At 38.9% G+C, this 21,444-nt stretch overlaps 2 protein-coding genes across 4 annotated transcripts in view; one reads left to right on the plus strand and one right to left on the minus strand.

Moving 5' to 3' along the window:
* The first annotated feature begins 2,355 nt into the window (after window positions 1-2,355).
* Window positions 2,356-3,210, plus strand: LOC124275509 (BTB and MATH domain-containing protein 38-like). The gene has a single exon (XM_046711092.1). It carries the CDS (start codon window positions 2,356-2,358, stop codon window positions 3,208-3,210), a length of 855 nt encoding a protein of 284 aa, XP_046567048.1.
* Window positions 3,211-8,391: 5,181 nt separating this feature from the next.
* Window positions 8,392-21,444, minus strand: part of LOC124275494 (acetyl-coenzyme A synthetase, cytoplasmic-like) — a 44,634-nt gene continuing 31,581 nt past the window's right edge. For 2 of the 3 annotated variants that reach the window (XM_046711078.1, XM_046711077.1), the window contains exons 12-16: window positions 15,942-16,022; window positions 15,534-15,642; window positions 14,189-14,388; window positions 13,308-13,353; window positions 8,392-12,933 (exon numbers count right to left, since the gene is read on the minus strand). In XM_046711078.1, coding sequence (XP_046567034.1) covers window positions 12,734-12,933; window positions 13,308-13,353; window positions 14,189-14,388; window positions 15,534-15,642; window positions 15,942-16,022 — 636 coding nt within the window. In that variant the 3' untranslated portion in view covers window positions 8,392-12,733. The remainder of the gene's footprint in view (window positions 12,934-13,307; window positions 13,354-14,188; window positions 14,389-15,533; window positions 15,643-15,941; window positions 16,023-21,444) is intronic. The other variant, XR_006898302.1, reaches the window with a different exon arrangement.

Genomic DNA, 21,444 nt, shown 5'->3' on the forward strand with positions numbered 1-21,444 from the left:
AACACTTCCGCGTTTTTATTTTTTTATAATAAGAAAAAAAAATGCATTTTTTATCTTGCGTAATTAAATATGTAAAGTCACACTACTTGTAACATAGTTTAGGAAAATGCATCTTGTAAATATCTCATGAGAATGAATGTCAGTGCTCCGTGACGTGTCACTTCATTTGTTCTTGTAACACGCTGTCACTATTTTAGAGTTTTCTAACACTCCACCCGTTAACCCTGACTCGAATTTAACTAATATACCCTGGTTAGAAGTAGTTAAACATACTTAATGTAGCCTGCCCTAACCTTGGAATAATTAGAAGCAGGGTTACTGGAGGAATTCTGTCAGATTTGATCATGTTTATAAATGTTACGTCTTCCTGTGTAAATGATGTACATCAACATACTAACTTGTAAATATCATTGACGACCATTTGCCAATCATCTTTACGAAATAAACTATTGCTGTCAATCACGCTGCCTTATTACTTTGAGACTGACAAGGGCATGACCAAATATCGTGCAGCACGCGCGGTATCATATAACTGGTATCGCGAGGAAAGGCTCGACATGCCATCTCGTGCACGGAAAGCATGTGATTTGCTAAAACATGTGTCACGTCTTGCATGAAAGGCAGATAAAGGCACTAACACATGCTGTGTGTATGACTTATTCGTTCCGTATGCCTGAGGTATAATATCATTAAAACCAGATCTTAGTTCTCCCGACCGCTAAACAAAGTTCCGAGTACGACTAATCAGAGTGTCGCGTACCAAAATGACAATCGGAATGCATTTTCTTATCATGCAACCTCGAAAAGGTAAACACGGGGTATTCCGAACGACAGGATGGCTCACCAATGATCTTGGTTCGAATCCCTGGATGGTTACAATGTGTGAAGCCACAGTGCAGTGCCATTTGAACGTTAACACAACTGTCTATTCTTGGTGTGGCTATGGAAAGGGGCGATGACGGTCGAAAGGATATACAGCCTTGTCCCTCGTCGCGATTGATAGGAATAATGCCCAACGCGGCGCAGATTCCATCTGACTCACTCAATCATGCACTTGACATGTGTATTAAAAGTACTGTCGGAAATAGCAAAAAACTGTTTTTAGGCTGTTACTCTGTGTCCTTAAAATTGGCACAATTGCAAATAGCATATGTCGAAATAACCTACTTCGGCCTAACTGGGCGTTCAGCGGGATGCGTAATACGATATCCAGAAAAGCATGTTTACTCGTAAAATCGGGCAAAACTTAGAAAAAATACGAATAGCTGCTGAAAACAATAGATCAGACTATAGATGGCAATTAGGTCGCTCAGCCAGGTATGACGACAGACCGTCGACTCACCTGGCATGAAATGCACGTGCTGCCCACAGGCACAAGGGGTCATCTCAAAGATATTTTGTGCTTTTTCATGTGTGTTGACTATGTCTCATCTACTGATTAACATCTTACGTGTCTTTCTTTCATAAAGTTTATGTTGAGATATGTAAGAGAGTATGATACCCGAAAACCATAGAAACGCATCGTAGTATATAGGTGCCATGACCACCCGGAGATCGACAGGACTGGATATTATTTGTAAATTGTTATGACGTGCCGTGTACCTCCCCAGTATAATTGCCCTAAAGGATTATCTTATCTTAGCTGATATCTCTATCCCCAAGCCCGACCCCAGGTTTTGCTTTTGAGGCGACCCCTCCTATCTGTTTCTTTTTATAGTGACAGTAAGACTGCATGGTAGCTACATCCTTAATAGTTTCGGCATAAAAGTTATTATTTTTTACGTCAGCTATCGTTTATAATGAATCTACGTCTAATTTCAAATTGGGCATTTAAAAAGTGTCCTTTGTAATACAATATCGTCGCACACTAATTTGCATAAAGCCATGGTCTGTTCCAAATAAGTCTTTTTGGACTTAGAAAAAAGCCGCATTGCTCATTTCTGCACTAATTTCCCCGCAGTAAAGTCATTTTTCTCCGTTTCCTATCTCTCTACCACTGAGACTGTAGTTAGGCCGAACTTAGTTTAACAGATATTTCACACTTTCACCTATCAACTACATAAATTGTAGAGATAAATGAGAAAATACAGTTTTTTTCTGTTTCCGACAGTACTATTTTATAGTAATCTTTCACACTATTTTCTGCGATAGGTCACCTGTGATAATATTCCCACAGCCAGTCGTTTTAAATAAATTACTTGGTATCCCGGCTCAAAGTTCTCTCATTAAAGTCCATCAAACACGTAACGGAATCAATACTACAATTCTCATGGTTAAAACTCACAACTCGCCTGCGCTAGAACTTTGCCAATTCCGTCATCGCGCTATCGATCGATTCTGACTCAGTATTCCAAGATGGCGGAGAACCTGGCATCAGACGATAGTTCTGAGGACGAAAATGTTATGTTTACCAGTGAATCCGCCACAACAGATCTTATAATCGTAGTCGAGGATAAGAAGATCTTTGTTGAACGGATTGTCCTGGCGTTATCGTCGCCTGTTTTCTGCCGCATGTTTCATTCAGATTTCAAGGAGAAGTCTGCACAGGAGATCCCTCTCCCGGGCAAGAAATACAGAGACTTTGTGGAATTTCTTCTGTGTATCTACCCCTCGACGATGAAACAGATCGACAAGGACAACGTGGATGTCGTCTTGTCCTTAGCAGACGAGTACCAAATGGAACAACTGAAGAAACGTTGCGAGACGTACCTGTTATGCCGATGCGAGAAAAACAACCCTTCGAACAGCGATCTCGCTCATATACTCTACCTATCCGATCGGTACTGTTTGAGAAAGGCGTTTGATAAATTTGCAAGCATGGCAGTTTACAGGCCAACATACGTAATGAAGTCCTACTCTGACTTCAATTCGCTGAGCGGAGATGCTAAGGCCGATATTTTGTTCCGACGCCTGGAACTGATAGAACGCCCTTCAAGAGAAATTCTTCGACATCTACCCGGATTAATCACGGCCATCCAGAACAGCTCGCTCGACTGTGGACGGAATCACAAAGAGCGGGTGGCAAGCGGCAGGTGCTTGGAATGCATCACCTCCATCCTGAACGTCAACAGCATCGAGTGTTTGCGACAGCTTCGACAATGTAAATCCCTCACCGATAAACTGGTATCTGCTTTCAAGGACGATAATACGTATGTTGTCAAGAAGAAGGTAGCGATTGCTGACATGCCGAATGTGTATCGACCTCTCTAATCAGCATGATAATAATCACAATGGCTCGTGTTGTTCCATGAGGTCATCTTGATTATGGATTCTGTGCAAAACGAGCTTGTCTGGGAGCGTGAGAGACAATTGCTGTTGCACCATTGCTATCGATTTCTGAAAGAAGGTTTATATGTGTCAGTGTGTAAAGGTGTATGTTATTTCACTATTGTCCGAGATGCAGTTCAACAAATGGTGGTGTGCAAGTGACAAATGGCTACCTTATAAAACCGAACTGCGTGAGCACATGCACATGGTATTCCGATTGAAGGACGCTCTCTTTCAGCGATGCAGCTGGTGGAGACGTGTAGTTGTGTGGCTGTTTTTGTTTTGAAAATCAGTGGTTGGCAACTTACGTGCAGGTCGGGAAACGATAAATTGTGTTTGCTGACGTTAGCAGGGGAGTTTCAAGAACTATATACACTCTTTTTACATTAGAAACGTCACCTCCTGGTATCGCCATGGTCATGTGCAGGGTTTGTCAGCACTTGGCCCTTGTTTGTTGGTTTGTGGCAAAGCTGTCAATCACAGACCAAATCCTGTGAACAACGTAAGATGAAAAGACATGTCCTGTGACGGTAGTGTTTACTAATGTAGGAAATTACCCAATCAGTGTGACTCAGTTTTAAAAAATGCAGAAAATTACCCAATCGGTGTGACTCATTTTTCACTAATGCTGAAAATTACCCAATCAGTGTGATGCAGTTTTAACAGATGCAGAAAATTACCCAATCAGTTTGACTCAGTCTTCAGTAATGGTTTTTTATGAAGTAGCATGTACAATGTGAATGACGTACACACACACACACACACACACACACACACACACACACACACACATTCACCAGCCGATCTGTCCTGGAAACGGCGCGTTATAAACATTCTCATAATTAATATTATTATATGTGTAACGTTGTCATCTGGTGTATTAGCAACATAGCTTACACTAATGTAAGTGGCATTTTAGAAGCTGGTATGACGAAGATGAACAAGTGTACTGGACTGACAGTTTCTCTTTACAATCGATGCGACGTTTTTGGTGTAGATGCTTACACCGTTATCACGCTAGTCTGTCTCATAGTCCTTGAACCACATTATTTGTCTTTCTGCCTAACCCTTTCAACAATACTAAATGAAGCAAGTCTAGATTTCCTCAGGTTCAGGAATATCCTTTCTCACTTGGGCTTCTTTCCAATTCATGAAGATTCGTTTTTTTGGACAAAACCTATCACTTCCTATTGTATTCACTGTGTGTTTTAATACATGTATTCACCCAGGGCTGTGTTCGTACTGTCTAGATATACATGATATAATCATTGAAAGTGAACTGAATTGCTCTTCCTGTCGCGCTAGTTTGGTCAATACGGGACCATTTATTGTGCATTGTCGTAATTCCTTGGCAATATATTATGAACGTATATGCATGTAAATTTCAGGAATCCGAAACACTGCGTGAGTTGTATGGGTCTGTGTCACCTAACAAGCAAATTGTGATAAATATTGGACGCTATAAATGTGATATCTGTAGTAGCAGTGGTATTTTGTGTAACCGTTGAATGCAGAACAAGTGTCATTTGGCTTTTACTGTATGCGTTTATTATGGCGGTATTATGCGCGTGTCTGGATGTGTGCCGTCATGTCCCGGTGGTGTGATTGGTTGCTGATTCAACCAATCACTGGCTTGCCTTGACTTTGACAATTATTTATAGTCCGCTTATACACAATTTGAATATTACCGTGGCAGTAGAGACATCTTTAAACATCTTTCAGATAAATATGGCGAGTGGGTACACTGCGTATAGATGGGCAGTGCACGTGAAAAACGTGAGCTTTTTCGCTGTCTACCGATACTTGTTGAATAAATGATCAGTTCATGAATGAAGAATAAAGGTAAATGCAGATAAAATGAAAGCGAATTTCAGGATAGGTTCAAAACATTAAAGGAAATTCTCATTCCTGACATGAGCGTCTTCTGTAAACATGTCGTGCACATGCTGGCGTCCCAAATTTTAGACACATCCCTCGACTTACAACTTAGGCCAGTTTATTAATATCTTGTTTGTCGTGACTTTTTTCAAAACTGAACGGATACGGACAGAAATGATTATTTGTGTTATATGTATGTATTTCTTTTAGTTTAGCAAGTTACAGGTCGTAGTCAACCTAATTGGATTAAATGTACCGCTGGACATCTTTGGACCACGCTCCTGCGGCTCGAGGTATAATGAGACGGGACAGAGGCTGGTTTCCTTTGCGAATATGATATACGTGAGCAAAAAGTTGGAAATTGAATTGAACGAGTTGTTTCATCACAGTTCTTACAGATGACCGAAGTTTAGGATCAGCCGAGCGGGATAGGAATAGCAAGGGATATATCTTAACAAATGCATCACCCTTCCCATGTCATCCAAATTGTGTGTCACCCAAGAAAACCCATATGTCATCCATGCCTTTTGGACCCATCTTTCAGGCATAATTAAGGTCACTTTAGAATTGAAACGCTTGTCACCCACAAGAACACATATCCACCTAGCACTAATGTTGACGGAGGATCCAGCGATGGTTGAGCTTTAGAATTTGACAATGGAATGAATGCTGTTTTGCTATTTGCATGTCCTTTCTAAATCGTGTAAACGTACCCTGCTGAGTGTTTTATTCCACAATGCCTGTTATATTTTGTAATGCTTTTCACCAGAGGCCAAATATTGTACAATCCTCCAGGTCTGTTTTAACACAATCAAACCTAAAATTTGAAAGCGAAATAAAATCAATAAATATATTACGCTATTTCTTGTATTTTCTTTGGAAACAACGAGTTTCAGTGACCTGTAAATACCACAACACCACTGATTGGGGATTGATTGGACAAAATGCGGGCCAGGTATCCCGTGTGGATACCTTGGGGGGACCCTACAACCATGGACTGCCTGTATTTGTGTGAAGCGTTTGCTCGTCACGCCGAAGACCCTGGTTCGATTCCCTACATGGGTACAATACGTGAAGCCCATTTCTGGTGTCCCCCGCCGTGATATTGCTAAAATCGGCGTAAAACTAATCTCACTCACCCACTGTATTTGTGTGACCCTGAATGGAGTCTCTGTAAAAAACATGTTCCCAGTACCTCAAGCTGGCTGCTGACTGTAATGCTGGGTCTGTCTGGACTTTGTTGATCCACATCCAGATCCGTCAGAATCGATTACTTACACAGCTCACATACAGCTGGAATATTAGTGACTGGGGGTCGCCAAAATACAATTCTTGGTAGTTGAACTGCGATTTGAATTGGTATCAAGGCCACTCAAGGGCCATGATTGAAAGTGTCTCAGACACACCCTGTGGAGCATGACCAGAAGGAAATCCACGAATTTTCTCAAGTGCACATACCACATGTCGGTAGTTATTTTGTTTGTTTGTTGTTTAACGCCGCACTCAGATATATTCCAGCTATATGACTGCGGTCTGTAATAATCGAGTCTGGACCAGACAATCCAGTGATCAACATGAGCATCGATCTACGCAATTGGGATAGGTGACATGTGTCAACCAAGTCAGCGAGCCTGCCCACCCGATCCCGTTAGTCGCCCCTTACGGCAAGCATGGGTTGCTGAAAACAAATTTTAACTCGGATCGGGTTTGTCGGTATTTAATCTGCATGGGTAACAATGTTCATTCATTTTTCTGCCGACCCGGGTTAGAATGAGCCTTCAGTAACCCATGCTAGTAAGAGGCGACTAACGGGATCGGGTGGTCAGGATCGCTGGCTTGGTTGACACATGTCATCGGTTCCCAATTGCGCAGATCGATACTTATGCTGTTGATCACTGGATTGTCTGATCCAGACTCGATTATTTACAAACCGCCGCCATATAGCTGGAATATTGTTGAGTGCGGCGTAAAAATAAACTCACTCACTCATTCTTCTGCCACTATAGTACGAAGACGTTTATCAGATGACCAGAGATGGCACATTACTGGTATGCAATACTCCAGTATGGCCTGTAAAGACCCTGGTCGGGAAATGAATGTCCACTACACAGTTGTCAGTCAAAAAGCAATGAGATGAAGGATCGCCTACGTTCTGGAAGACCCAGGGTGGCGTCAGATCGTGGAGACAGGCCACTATGAGGCTCACTCGACAACTATTTGCCACAAGCACTGTTCTGAGGCACCTACGGTTACCATTTCGCCAGGTCTCTACGAGAACAGTCCGGAATCGCCAAAGGCGAGCCGGATACAGCCCAAGAGGGTTCATCATAAAGTCCTACTGAGCGGTCATCACCAAAAGTCACGTTTGGCTTGGTGTTTACCAGGCTAGAATCTGAGGACTTGGCGAAGAATACATTAGTCTGATGAAAGCCGATTCCTTCTTAATGTAACTAATGGAGAGTTTTAAGGCAGGGATATAAAGCACTTGCAGCAGCAAACAGATATTGATTGTTCCCAGGATACAAATAAACCTTCTTTGTGTCTCAACATATACACGACTGACTGACTGACTGAGTTTGGTTTTACGCCGCTTTTAGCAATATTCCAGCAACATCACGGCGGGGGACACCAGAAATGGGCTTCACACATTGTACCCATGTGGGGATTCGAACCCGAGTCTTCGGCGTGACGAGCCAACGCTTTAACCACTAGGCTACCCCACCGCCCCTACATATACACGAACACACACCCATTACAAAGCTGGGTTAGTATTCTTACTACTTTGATGAAACCAACCATCACGGCTATGGACATGACATAACCTTAAAACGTAATTCCGGCAACTGGGATTCGAACACACAACTATTACAAAGCTCTGCACAGCGTATTGTCGCACCTTAAATACATGGTCGCCGTGCTCCCATGGACAATACCAATGAATCACGACCCGTGTCAAATGAGGCACTTGTCCAGATATATTTTTCTGGAACCGGAATGAGTTGGGATTTATGCCGCATTTAGCAATATTCCGGCAATAATACAGCAGTGGGTACCATAACCGGTCTTCACAAACTGTACCCATAGCTCGAATAGAACCGGAGTCTTCAACATGACCAGCGAACACTTTAACCACTAGGCTACCCCAGCACCCCTGAAAGGGTCAGGATATGGCTGGAAGATAACAGTGGCATTACATAACAGGCACATCTGTGATGATTACCGAGACAAATAACACACTACCCACAATGTACCTGTAGAAATTTATTCTGCTGATATACATGATATCATACACTAACAACCAAGATATTCTGTATTGCGAAGCTGATATGAAGATCTTCCACCCAGTTACCACCCATGCAAGCCAGACACTGACAGTGCTAAATACATATATATTAGTTTGTCTGGACTGTTACATAGTGCCACAGATATACCAAGAGATCACAGCATCAGTATCTGTAACTTCAGCAAGGTTAAATAGGAGTCACTGGTCTACCTGATTAGGAATGATTACTAGATTTCAATTATTATGGGATACTCTAAATTGGACAACTAACTAATTAACTAAGACAGTTCAAATCCCTCCATTCAGGGTTCAAATAAACAATACATTCATGCTGGGTTTCATCATTTGATGAACCCATGTCAATGGACCAATTCATTTGAAAGTGATTAATTACTGGTAAAGTAGTGAGTGAGTGAGTTTAGTTTTACGCTGCACTCAGCATTATTCCAGCTATATGGCGACGGTCTGTAAATAATCGAGTCTGGACCAGACAATCCAGTGATCAACAGCATGAGCATCGTTCTGCATAATTGGGAACCAATGAGGTGTCAGCTAAGTCAACGAGCCTAACCACCCGATCCCGTTAGTTGCCTTTTACGACAAGCATGGGTTGCTGAAGATCAATTCTAACCCAGATCTTCACGGGTTACTGGTAAAGTAAGTAAGGTTTTAACAAAATCATATTTGGGATGATACACACTATTTACTATGTTTCTTATTAATTCCCCACCATCAATAAACAAATAATACTCAACAAAGTAAAAAATACAAACAATATTTTGTGAAACATTTAACTTACTGGTAACCTCTATCCAGGCAGTTGGCCAAAGGGAGATAACAAAGGTAAAGACCACAATGTCGAGGTCACCTGAGGTAATTGTAAGTACAATGCATAGGTAGTGCTCACAGTGGCTGCTGAATGAGGTGACATGCTTGAAAAAGCATGTGACCTTCAGTTTGTCAGATGGTGACCCTTTGTGGACATTTAACAAATAGAAAAGGGCATTGCCTGGGTGGCTAATTTAGTTGCAATTAACACAAAGGTAAATACAATGAGAGCAATGAGGCTCATGTGTTACTCAAGAACTATACCTGTAAAGACATCTGGATTTCCGTTCAACCAGAGATTTTATGACAAGGAAATGTAGATTTTTCTTCACCATGTTTCAGGATGTGAAAAATGATCGAAAATCCTTTTCATCCTGGTTTCAAGGGACTTATTTCAAAAGTTTTGCATGGAAAAACATATTACTATTCTTAACAAAGAACTTATTTAGAAACTACAGGATTTTTACCCAGTACATTTACCCTTGTCTTGTACACAAATGTACACAGATACACACAGACTCGTCACATATTAGCCATAACAATCACACTATAACTTACAGTCGATCCTGACCGCTGTTCTGAATACATCTCATACCATGCTAGGGTGACATAGCCCTGTATACAAACCACATACTTCTACTACATATGATGTTCCAAATACTGTTTAATGGAATGGTAGAATAGGAAATGCAATCTGTTAGAACCAAAATGCATAAAATTACAGCTTCCATTGTATCTTAGCAGTTGTTCTATTTACAAATTTGTTAATATGAAGACTATATAGGCTGTTTTCTTAAGCCAAAGGTTAAGATGGTTGAGGCAAAATGAAATAAACAACAGGAGAGATTCGGATCCACAACAGAGAAATACTGGGGGAAAAATAATACAGTGCAACATAAACATTGGTCCTTGCATACTGCTATAAGGCAAAGCTGATTATTTTTAATGTAACACTGAAAAGGTTGATGTGTTTTGATTAATTATCTTCAGTTAGCATGCTAACAGGTTACAATACAAATATGGAGTACCGGTAAATACCAAGATACATTAGTCCAATGATGCATATCACAGCACAGGACAATGCCAATATTGTGATAGGTGTCATATCACAATGCTAATACTGTGATAGATGTCATATCACAATGCTAATATTGTGATAGATGTCATATCACATTGCTAATATTGTGATACATGTTATATCACACTGCTAATATTGTGATAGATGTCATATCACAATGCTAATATTGTGATAGATGTCATATCACAATGCTAATACTGTGATACATGTTATATCACACTGCTAATTTTGTGATACACGTCATATCACACTGCTAATATTGTGATACACGTCATATCACACTTACATTGTGATACACGTCATATCACAATGCTAATATTGTGATACACGTCATATTACAATGCTACTATTGTGAATCTTTACTTACAATGATGCTTATATTGCCCTGCCCTGCATATAACCATGATTGTATCGTGGTACATTTTCTATGATACTTTTGGGGGGGAATTACAGATGAACATAAACAATTTAAACAAAGTGATAAAGTACATGAAATGCCTCCCCATGTATTAATTCATAACATCACTCTGTATCAGTTTCCAAAAAGTATTATTAACTCAGCTTTGCAAGAGTGAGTGAGTGAGTTTAGTTTTACGCCGCTTTTAGCAATATTCCAGCAACCATAAATGTACTTCACACATTGTACCCATGTGACAAATCGAACCCGGGTCTTCGGCGTGACAAGCGAATGCTTTAACCACTAGGCTACCCCACCGCCCTGCTTTGCAAGAACTCAGCCAGATTGTAATTGAAGTAGAAACATAAAACAGCCACAATCCAAAGTTCTGAATCTGATTGTATAATAACGTAAGTAGCAATAAGGTATGGCTTTCATGATACGCTTAGAGTACATTAAAGAATGTGATACAGTCCACATCACATCACTAGCCTGAGGCTTCCTCTCATACCATTCACCTTTCATTGTTGCTGCATTTCATATTGCACTTCTTGTAGTGTCTCTAGCCCCAGGTTACAATTCAATGCTTAAAGTATCCTTCAAGTATCATCAAACCCCACACAAATAAGACTTAAAAACACAGAAAATATAATACAGTAAAAATAAAAACCACTTCTACATAATAATAAGTAGTAACAATTTCATTTGATATTCCTTTAACTCACTAAAATTATCAAAATCAGGATCTCACCTCAAGAAGAGGATTTCATTTATGAAATGATGTTAAGTTAATCTGTTTATCAGATTATATCTTGATACAAATAAATAGATCACGACTTAATTTGTGGTTCTGCTTACAAAAAAACAAGTATTAAGTATTCAGTTGTGTCCTCAATAAAAATAACAAATAAATGATGAAAATTCAAGAAACAAGGGATATGTATAGAACATAATTTTGAGTACTTGCATAATATTGCACACACAACGGTGTGAGAATAAGGAATGGCATAGGGATGGCAATAATAATATATATCAATGTTAGTTGCTAACTGTCAACAAAAGGACAACTAAAAAGTCACCAAAAAGGAAAACCAAATACAGTATTTCTGTAATGAGTCATGAGTATAAACACAGAAGAAATAACTTTACTGTTATTACCATGACAACAGTGACACAAAATGGATAGAAAATGTAACAAATGGATCATCATAAAGATGTTGATAAAATCTTCAAATCTTCACACAAACAACTTTGGCATAATTTGTAGAGAGAATCTTTGAATGCATACCTGACTAGATATATGCCGGTAACTATTCTCATGTTATCCAATATTCAATTTAAAATGGGGTCCAAATTAGAAGTCGACAGGAGGAAAGAAAAAGTTTAGGACCCCTACACATGCAAAGTTTAACATCAAGAGATAAGACAAAAGCCCCTTGGCTTTCTTAAATATGTCTTGCAGTGAAGTCAACATTAGCTTGCATCCTGCTAGAGACAGTATAAACTAAAACAAACAACCCAAAATATCAACCATACACTTCAAGATTGCCCCCGAAATACACAAAAACTGTTACACTAAAAACTATGAGAACCCCAAAACAAACGTCCTATGAAGGATGAGTGAGTGAGTGAGTATGGTTTTACGCCGCTTTTAGCAATATTCCAGCAATATCACGACAGACACCAGAAATGGGCTTCACACATTGTACCCATGTGGGGAATCGAACCCGGATCTATGGCGTGATGAGCAAATACTTTAACCACTAGGCTACCCCACCGCCCCTATGAAGGATGAAATGAATCACACAGTGACACACAACCAAAGTGCCAACTACTCCCCCTGGCAAACAATCACCTGAATGTTTAAGCTGCCTAACAGTGATAATCAATACAATCTTCCTCATCTAATCCCTTATTACTAATAATAATTGGGCTATAAACAGACTAACTGTTAACAACTGCATTCTGACTTCACATGTTTTCTACGATGGTGGTAATGAGTTTATGCATCGTTTGGTCGGTTCTGGAACAACAAATCAATGACGCTTTCATCGGCCAGTGTTGACGTATCACCAAGCTGGCGGTCACCGACTGCAGTCTTCCGCAGGATACGTCTCATGATTTTCCCTGATCGAGTTTTGGGCAAGGCTGGAGCATTTTGGATGAAATCTGGTTGAGCAAATGGTCCAATCTTGGCACGAACTGAAATACAGCATAAGGATTAAACTGAAGCAGACTCTAAAATAAACAACATCTGTTTATGTTTATTTTAAACATTTTCACAACTTTCACTGACTTCAACATACTTCAAATATTTGGCCACAAAAACATTAAAAAGTGTCCAAATTGTAAAAGATCTTGGCAGACTTCCTCTTTGAAAAATATCACAAAAAACTCTAGACATCAGAAGGAAATTAGTGATGTCGCCCCGAGCAATGATTCAACCCCAACCACCCTATTTACAGCCAATCAGGAGATGGTAGACCGATGTGCGTCGTGATATGGGTCATACGAACATGTATACAAAATTAAAATTGTAACCTATTTAATGAAATCTGAAACTCATTCACGCTTACCAATATTCTTTAGTTCAGTTGTAAGATCAGGGGTGAATTCAAATCCCTGAAACAAAGAATTATAAAGACCATGATAATGTAACTACAATTAAATTGTAACTCTAGTCCATTAACATGTTAAACAAACTACTGGTGCTGACGGATTAATGAGATTAACATTGTCCCTATCCTTCAAACCATAGTCAAGCTATGGATAACACGGAACCCACCATCCCCATAGCATATGAGATATGTATAGCACAGCAGCCAACATTTCACAAAGTACTTGTTATAATCTGGTCAGAGCACAAAGCGATACAATAAAAACTGTCTAGCATACAAAACAGCATTCTGAAACTCAGTTAATATATTGAACACCTAGTTTCCATTTTGACAACAGCACCTTCTGCTGATATGAGATGGATGTTTCAATTGGACTGATGCAACACCATCAATATACTTCATTCCAGTTGATAAACAGGGTGCATTCATAGAAAAAGGGTTTAAGGCTAAATAACATTCCTCTTTTAACCGATATCTATGAAAATGTTGAGATATTTTCACAGATTGGCATATCATTCGTACAAATTGAAATCATATTTTTGTTCCAGCTGCAAATTTGTAACAGAAAAAATATTTATATATTCAGGACAGTTCGCAGTTGAGGTATAGTCAAGAGTGTTGAGGTATAGTCAAGAGTGTTGAGGTATAGTCAAGAGACTTGAGGTATAGTCAAGAGAGTTGAGGTATAGTCAAGAGAGTTGAGGTATAGTCAAGAGTGTTGAGGTATAGTCAAGAGAGTTGAGGTATAGTCAAGAGAGTTGAGGTATAGTCCAGAGTATTGAGGTATAGTCAAGAGTGTTGAGGTATAGTCAAGAGTGTTGAGGAAGTGTGTCACCCACCTGCTTCAGGGTGACGAAGCAGTAAATGCACTCTCCCTTGATCTTGTGTGGGTGAGAGACAGACGCTGCCTCAGTCACAGCCTTGTGCTCAATGAGGGCGGACTCCACTTCCGCTGTGCTCAACAAGTGGCCGGACACATTCACCATGTCGTCTATACGTCCCGTGATCCATATGTACCCGTCTTCATCCCTGCGTGCACCTGAAATACAGAAAGTCAGTCAAATCTGTCATTGCATGGCCTTTTGGGAGAGGGGGTGCCCCTTTTGAAATTCTGTCACCCTGTCCTTTTAGGATCATGGGGGAAACATTATGTCCCATTACGACAAGGGTAGGCTGCCAGGGACATGTGAAACCCAGAATCACCACAAGGGGTCTCATCCGAGAGACTACAGCTGCATTTCATAGTACAGTCAGCTCTCGTTAATCCGACACTCATTAATCCGACAATCACGTTAATCCGACAAAAAATTAGGGAACCATTTAAAACAGTGATAATTACTCTCGTTAATCCGACATTCTCGCATTCCGACTCCGACACACCAATCTAGCAACCGATCATTGTAAATACATTGTAAAAACATTCTTTAATCCGACAATCAACACAGCCGGTCGGATGATCCGACCGTATACAAACATCACACATGAAAGGTGATTAGTGCGTGCCTTACTGGCTGCTTAACACCCACCTCAGTGAACATCACACTTGTAACATATTCAACATCCGGGTCATAATGGCAGCTGATATGCGGTAAAAACAAACGTGAGTTTTGTGCCAATGTGGTCATGAAATAGATATGAAACTGTTCGCTTATGTGATTATATATGTATGTTATGCCATCTATGAATGTTAATAAATGAAAACAAGTATGTATTGTTAGTATTTCTTATTTCTGTGAATATTTTTACATACGATGAAGATAACTAGATCTACCATTTCTGATATGCATGCAACAGTATGACGATCATGACATTTAGTAAACATTGATATTTTCACACAAATACATTAATCCAACATTTTCATTAATCCGACATTTTCGTTAATCCGACATATTTCTCTGCAACCACAAGTGTCGGATTAACGAGAGTTGACTGTATATAACAGTTTACTCAGGGTTCATATTTTAATGGGTCAGTGAGTATGGTTATACTTATATATTAGAAATATTCAAGTAATATGAAAGCAAGGGATATCAGAAATGGGGTTCACACATTGTATCTATGTGAAGAATCAAACCCAGGTCTTCAGCTGAAACCACCAGGCTACCTCACTGCACCCTTACAGCTTGTCAGGTACATGATGTAGCAAATCATATGGAACTGAAGAGGACCCAGAGTACAACTCACCATCTCCAGTGCAGTAGCACCCGGGAAACTTCTTGAAGTATGTGGTCTCGAACCTTTCATGGTCTCCATACACTGTCCTCATGATGCTGGGCCAAGGCTGCTTGAACACCTGGAAACAGTTGGGCCAATATGCTGAACTTGATTTAGGCACTTCAATGTACGATCCGAAGTCATTGGTTTCTTTGTTGTGTGACACAAAACTCCCAGCTATATGACATTCACTTGTAAATAATCAATTCCGGACATTTATCATGTCGGATGTCTGAACTTTCTGGATGTCAACTGTCAGGAATTTATTGGATATTTCAAACCAAGCTTTTTTATACTGAAATATGTTGAATGGTCAATTTCATTGGAAACAGTATCATCTGGGATTACAAATTTGGGGGGAAAATAAACTCCACCTACCAAATATCCTTCAGCGGCCCCTGTGAGTTCCTTCCCCTCGTCATTCACAATGGCTGGAACTACGCCGAAGAAAGGGAATGTCTGGCAACAAAACAAGGAAGATACATCAGGCATCTAATTTAGATTTTCTGCATATTACACAAAAGTTTTAGCAAGTGTCAGAATGAGTGAGTTTAATTTTACGCCACAATCGGCAATATTTCAGCTATATGTCAGCGGTCTGTACATAATCAAGTCTGGACCAGACAATACAGAGATCAACAGCATGAGCATTGATCTACACAAATGGGATACAATGACATGTCAGTGAGCCTGACCACCCTATCCCATTAGTCGCCTCTTACAAAAGCATGGGTTACTGAAGATCAATTCTAACCCGGATCTTCACGGGTCTGCAAGTATCGGAGACGACAGTGTCTCCATGATACAGGATAGGAGGTTTGATCCTCGGCCACATCATACCAAATGTATCTCAGTGGGCTAGCACTATTAAACAGGCATACTTCCAGGCTAGTACAAGCGACTCACACAGACATATGCCACATGAACTTCGTTTCATTTCATTTTACCTCATCTCATCTTATGCACTGGATGAAGGCAGAACAACACTAAACATGGACTTCCAAACTGTTATTTATTTTTATTTTTCAAATTTGATGAAAATTCTACAAAAAAGATCTTTGGATGGCTGTTTCAATATACATCAGCATGCAATATACAAGTTTTATCCTCTTAATACTTAGCACCATAAGCATAACAACATCTTCCATCTTTCAACATCTTTTTGCAATCGGGACACAAAAATGTAATTTTTGGAGTAAAATTGATATTTTATACTTATCCTGACTCATGCTCTTTTTGCTTGTCTTCTTCTTCTTGCGAACATAGTGGAACACTTGTATCTCCCTAATTGAAGCTCCCTTCAATTTAAAATCACTAATTAGTATTCACCACGAGTTACCTCCTTTCCACAAGCGCGGGAACGAGGGCGCCACCTCTACCCATGTGCCTCACTCTCTCCTCATATACTGAGCCCAACATTTGAATTTACAGGGAAATCCAAAGTGTTATTTGGGGAGGATGGGAGGGCTGACCTCATGAGTCAGGATAAGTATAAAATATCAATTTTACTCCAAAATTACATATTTTTCCTTATCCTGACTCATGCTCTTTTGCTTGTAGCATCCTACAGACGGAGGTGGGAATACTAATACTTTGGATTTTTAATAATTAGTGATTTGAACTGTGATGATTGTAATAACCCTATGGGAACTTCATAAAGGCACTGAACTGATGAATTCCTGCTGCTAACTTATCAGCTGCCATATAAAAGGTTATTACCATGTACTTATTATGATAAAGTATATATAACATTAATACAATGCTTAAGACTAATAGACTTAAGCTTGTTAATATGCTAGTATAAACTCCTTAGAGTTTGTTAGCTAAAATACTTTAAGATATAACATAGTACTAAGCTTAAGATATGATTAAACTTAAGCTAATTATATAATAGCAAACTCTTTAGAGTTTGTTAGTTAATATACTTATATGATATAGATATAATGCTGAGCTTAAGATATGAATAAGCTTTAGCTATATATATAATAGCAAAACTCTGTAGAGTTTGTTAGCTAATATATTTTTATAATATGAGTATAGTACTGTGCTTAAGCTATAATTAACTTAAGCTACATATATAATAGCCAAACTCTGTAGAGTTTGTTAGCTAATATATTTTTATAATATGAGTATAGTACTGTGCTTAAGCTATAATTAACTTAAGCTACATATATAATAGCCAAACTCTGTAGAGTTTGTTAGCTAATATATATTATAATATTAGTATAGTACTGAGCTTAAGATATAATTAACTTAAGCTACATATATATAGCAAAAACTCTGTAGGGTTTTGTTAGCTAATATATTTTTACAATATGAGTATAGTAGTGTGCTTAAGATATAATTAACTTAAGCTACATATATAATAGCAAAACTCCGTGTAGAGTTTGTTAGCTAATATATTTTACAATATGAGTATAGTAGTGTGCTTAAGATATAATGAACTTAAGCTACATATATAATAGCAGAACTCCGTGAGAGTTTGTTAGCTAACATATTTTACAATATGAGTATAGTATTGTGCTTAAGATATTATTAACTTAAGCTACATATATAATAGCCAAAAAACTCTGTAGAGTTTATTAGCTAATATGTTTATAGTGTAACCATAGTACTAAGCTTAAGATAAGATTAGACTTAAGCTAAATGTATATAGCAAAATAAACTCCTTAGAGTTTATTAACTAATATACTTTTTTATGTTAAAAACATAGTACTGAGCTTAAGTTATGATGAAACTTAAGCTATATATATATAATAACAAAACTCCGTCGAGTTTTGTTAGCTAATACCTTTATAATGTAAACATACTGCTTAAGATATGATGAAAACTTAAGCTAATTGTATAATAGCGAAAACAACCCTTTAGAGTTTGTTAGCTATGATATAAACCTAGTATTGAGCTTATGAAGGAAAACTTAAGCTACATATATAATAGCAAGAACTCCGTAGAGTTTGTTATAATGTAACCATAAAGCTTAAAATATGATGAAACTTAAGCGAAATATATAATAGCAAAACCCTCTTTTAGAGTTTTGATAGCTAATATACCTATATGATATAAACATAGTACTGCGCTTAAGATATGAATAAGCTTAAGTTACATATATAATAGCTAAAACTCTGTAGAGTTTGTTAGCTAATACATGTTATAATATAACCATATTGCTTAGAAATATGATGATACTTAAGCCAAATAGCAAAAAACTCTTTAGAGTTTGTTAGCTAATCTACTTATATGATATAAACATAGTACTAAGCTTAAGATATGAATAAGCTTAAGCTACCTATATAATAGCAAAACTCCTTAGAGTTTGTTAGCCAATATATTTTAATAATATGAGTATAGTACTATGCTTAAGGTATAATTAGCTTAAGTTACCTATATAATAGTAAAACTCCGTAGAGTTTGTTAGCTTAATTAACTTAAGCTATGTATAAAATAGCCAAAAACTCTGTAGAGTTTGTTAGCTAATGCATTTATCATGTAACCATAGTATTACTCTTAAGATATGAATAACTTAAGGTAAATATATATAATAACAAACTCTGTAGAGTTGTTAACTTATATATTGTATGATGTAATAATCATAGTACTGTGATGATAAAAGGAACTTAAGTAAATTATATATAGCATGAAGCTATTAAGTATTGTTATAAGATAAGTAAAAATCTGTTAGATTGACTTATCTTCTCCGAGGAACTGTCAGCTGTTGTGCGAGGACCATGGGATCGAATTGGTGTATACCTGAGACGTCCTCGGTGGTGATATCTCTCAGATAATGGTTTGCAACCACCATATCGGATTCCAGAAATAAACCCTCCATTATTTCAATCACATTTGTGTAGAACAATTCTAGAAGTTAGCGCTATAATATCATGAGTATTAAGCTCATGGAGGGTCGGAATAGGTCCATCCGCATATGCACGTAGTATGACAGTTCTGATCCAAATGGAGATATAGTACATGAGACTTCACTCTGCGTAAGTTGATGATAGAGGAAATAATCTGTTGCATTTTTTCCTCCTGTTTGGTTTGGTGGAGATAAATTTACAGTGCTCTTGCTGGCCATCTTGATAGAATCATCGTATCATGGGGTCCAAGTATGTCATCCAGGCGTGTTCATAAACCTCACTTGTGAGGTGTTGGAGCACTATATTCATATCCCCAGGTTGGGCGTGAAATTTCCGTTTTATTCTCCAAACAGAAGTTTAGTAGGTTTACTAACCATCTAGTTGTGTTAGTTGCTTGATGAAATTCAGCTGTAGTCTGAAACGCTGTGGATTTAGATCCAGTTGTATCTTTCGTCTAGGTAATTCGCTGCGAAGTCCTTGACGATGTAGGTGCACAACCAGGTGTGTCTGTCCTCGTTGAACTTTATGTAAAATCGCCTGACTGCCGATCCCTCGTCTTAACTTGACAGGGGAGGTCTCTAACTTGAAGAAAGGCAGTCTAATCATGAATGTTCAGGTTAACTGGACTGTAATGAGGCTTGCTCGTTCACTGATATATAGTTGTCACTTGTGACGTAAGTCTTGAACTGTGAACAGAGATCGACCTCTGTGTAGGTCGTTGTCCCTCGCGGTCCAATCAGAACAAAGCATTTTGATTCTGTATAAATACCCGCGCTGTGATGTCACCGGTGTAGCGGGAAAAAACCCACCTTGAATAAATTCTTGTCGTCGTTGATATTAGCATAAACGTCGGTCTTCACCGTAGCTTCCCGAAGTTATCCGAGTGACCACGTGTTTCGAGGGTTAATGGTAACCGCGCGAAACCTCCGGCGCGAAATATCTCGCTCTGTAATTTTATGCTGGGTAGGTTATTTTCCTGGTTGTCGTGAAAATAATTTCAGTTTTGAATATAATTCCGACTTCCTTATATATAAGGGTATAAACAACTTGCAAGTTGTGAGCTTGTAGACTGTATACATGAATGTATCGTCATAATTGTAGAATTAACGTTGAACTTGTTGTACATATTTCTTCTCAGAAACTTTGACGATTAAAGAGTTATACTCGCTGTAACAAGGCTGCTGTTCAATTTTGATATTGAATTGTCTGCAGATATGCGTAATGGTCACGCATGTAGATAATCGTATCGTCGTCCGGGATTGTATATTAGCAATTTATACGGAATAGTTGATTTCTGTGAAGATCTATGAAATGTCGTTGACTAATAATACAGCGACGTTCTGTGTTGTAAATAGCCTAAGCAATTATCTTCGCGTAGGCTTATAGACGGCATCTGGCATACAGTTGATAATCAACTTATGCGACGTCTTGAACGGACTGACGAGTAGCTATATATGACGAGTGGCTAGTATATGGAAACCTTGGAGGAGACTTCCTCGGTGAACGCCGGAGACTTCGCGAAGTTCTCGAAGTATCCCTTCTAGATCTTCTGGGTGAAGTAGACTTGGAGCCACTTAGCCTTCGCGACCATCGCGAAGGTGTCGAGTCAAAGCCCGATTAGTATATATATATATATATATAAATATATATATGAGCGCTTGCTTCGTGAACAGCCTCTGTGTTTAACAGGATGTGGGATCGGCGAAGCGCTTGCCTAAGTAGGGCCGCATGGATCATCTTATCATATTCAGAAGTCGTGTTACGAAGTCTGGTGATAAGTGTCTAATTGATCGTTCTAGATCTATTTAGGCCAGCGAACATACGTCTCGTCATGGATTCAACAGAACCAATATACGATTGTAGTTCTTATACTTGATATCGATGATCAACTTGTCTATGGGTTGATCTTCTCGGAGACTTGTGAGGGGAACGTTGATAGTTTCGCGAAGCTCTTGTATAGTCCCTCGATGTCCTTCTAGATGATGATGATCTGGATTCAGGTGTCCTTCGCGCATGCCTTCGCGAAG

Source organism: Haliotis rubra, unplaced genomic scaffold (genome assembly GCF_003918875.1).
Source record: "Haliotis rubra isolate DU_JTF1 unplaced genomic scaffold, ASM391887v1 Scf2, whole genome shotgun sequence".
Lineage (NCBI taxonomy): Eukaryota > Metazoa > Mollusca > Gastropoda > Lepetellida > Haliotidae > Haliotis > Haliotis rubra.

Bases quoted from the DNA above. Each gene is read 5' to 3' on its own strand.
- LOC124275509 (XM_046711092.1), top strand. From the start codon at position 2,356: ATGGCGGAGAACCTGGCATCAGACGATAGTTCTGAGGACGAAAATGTT.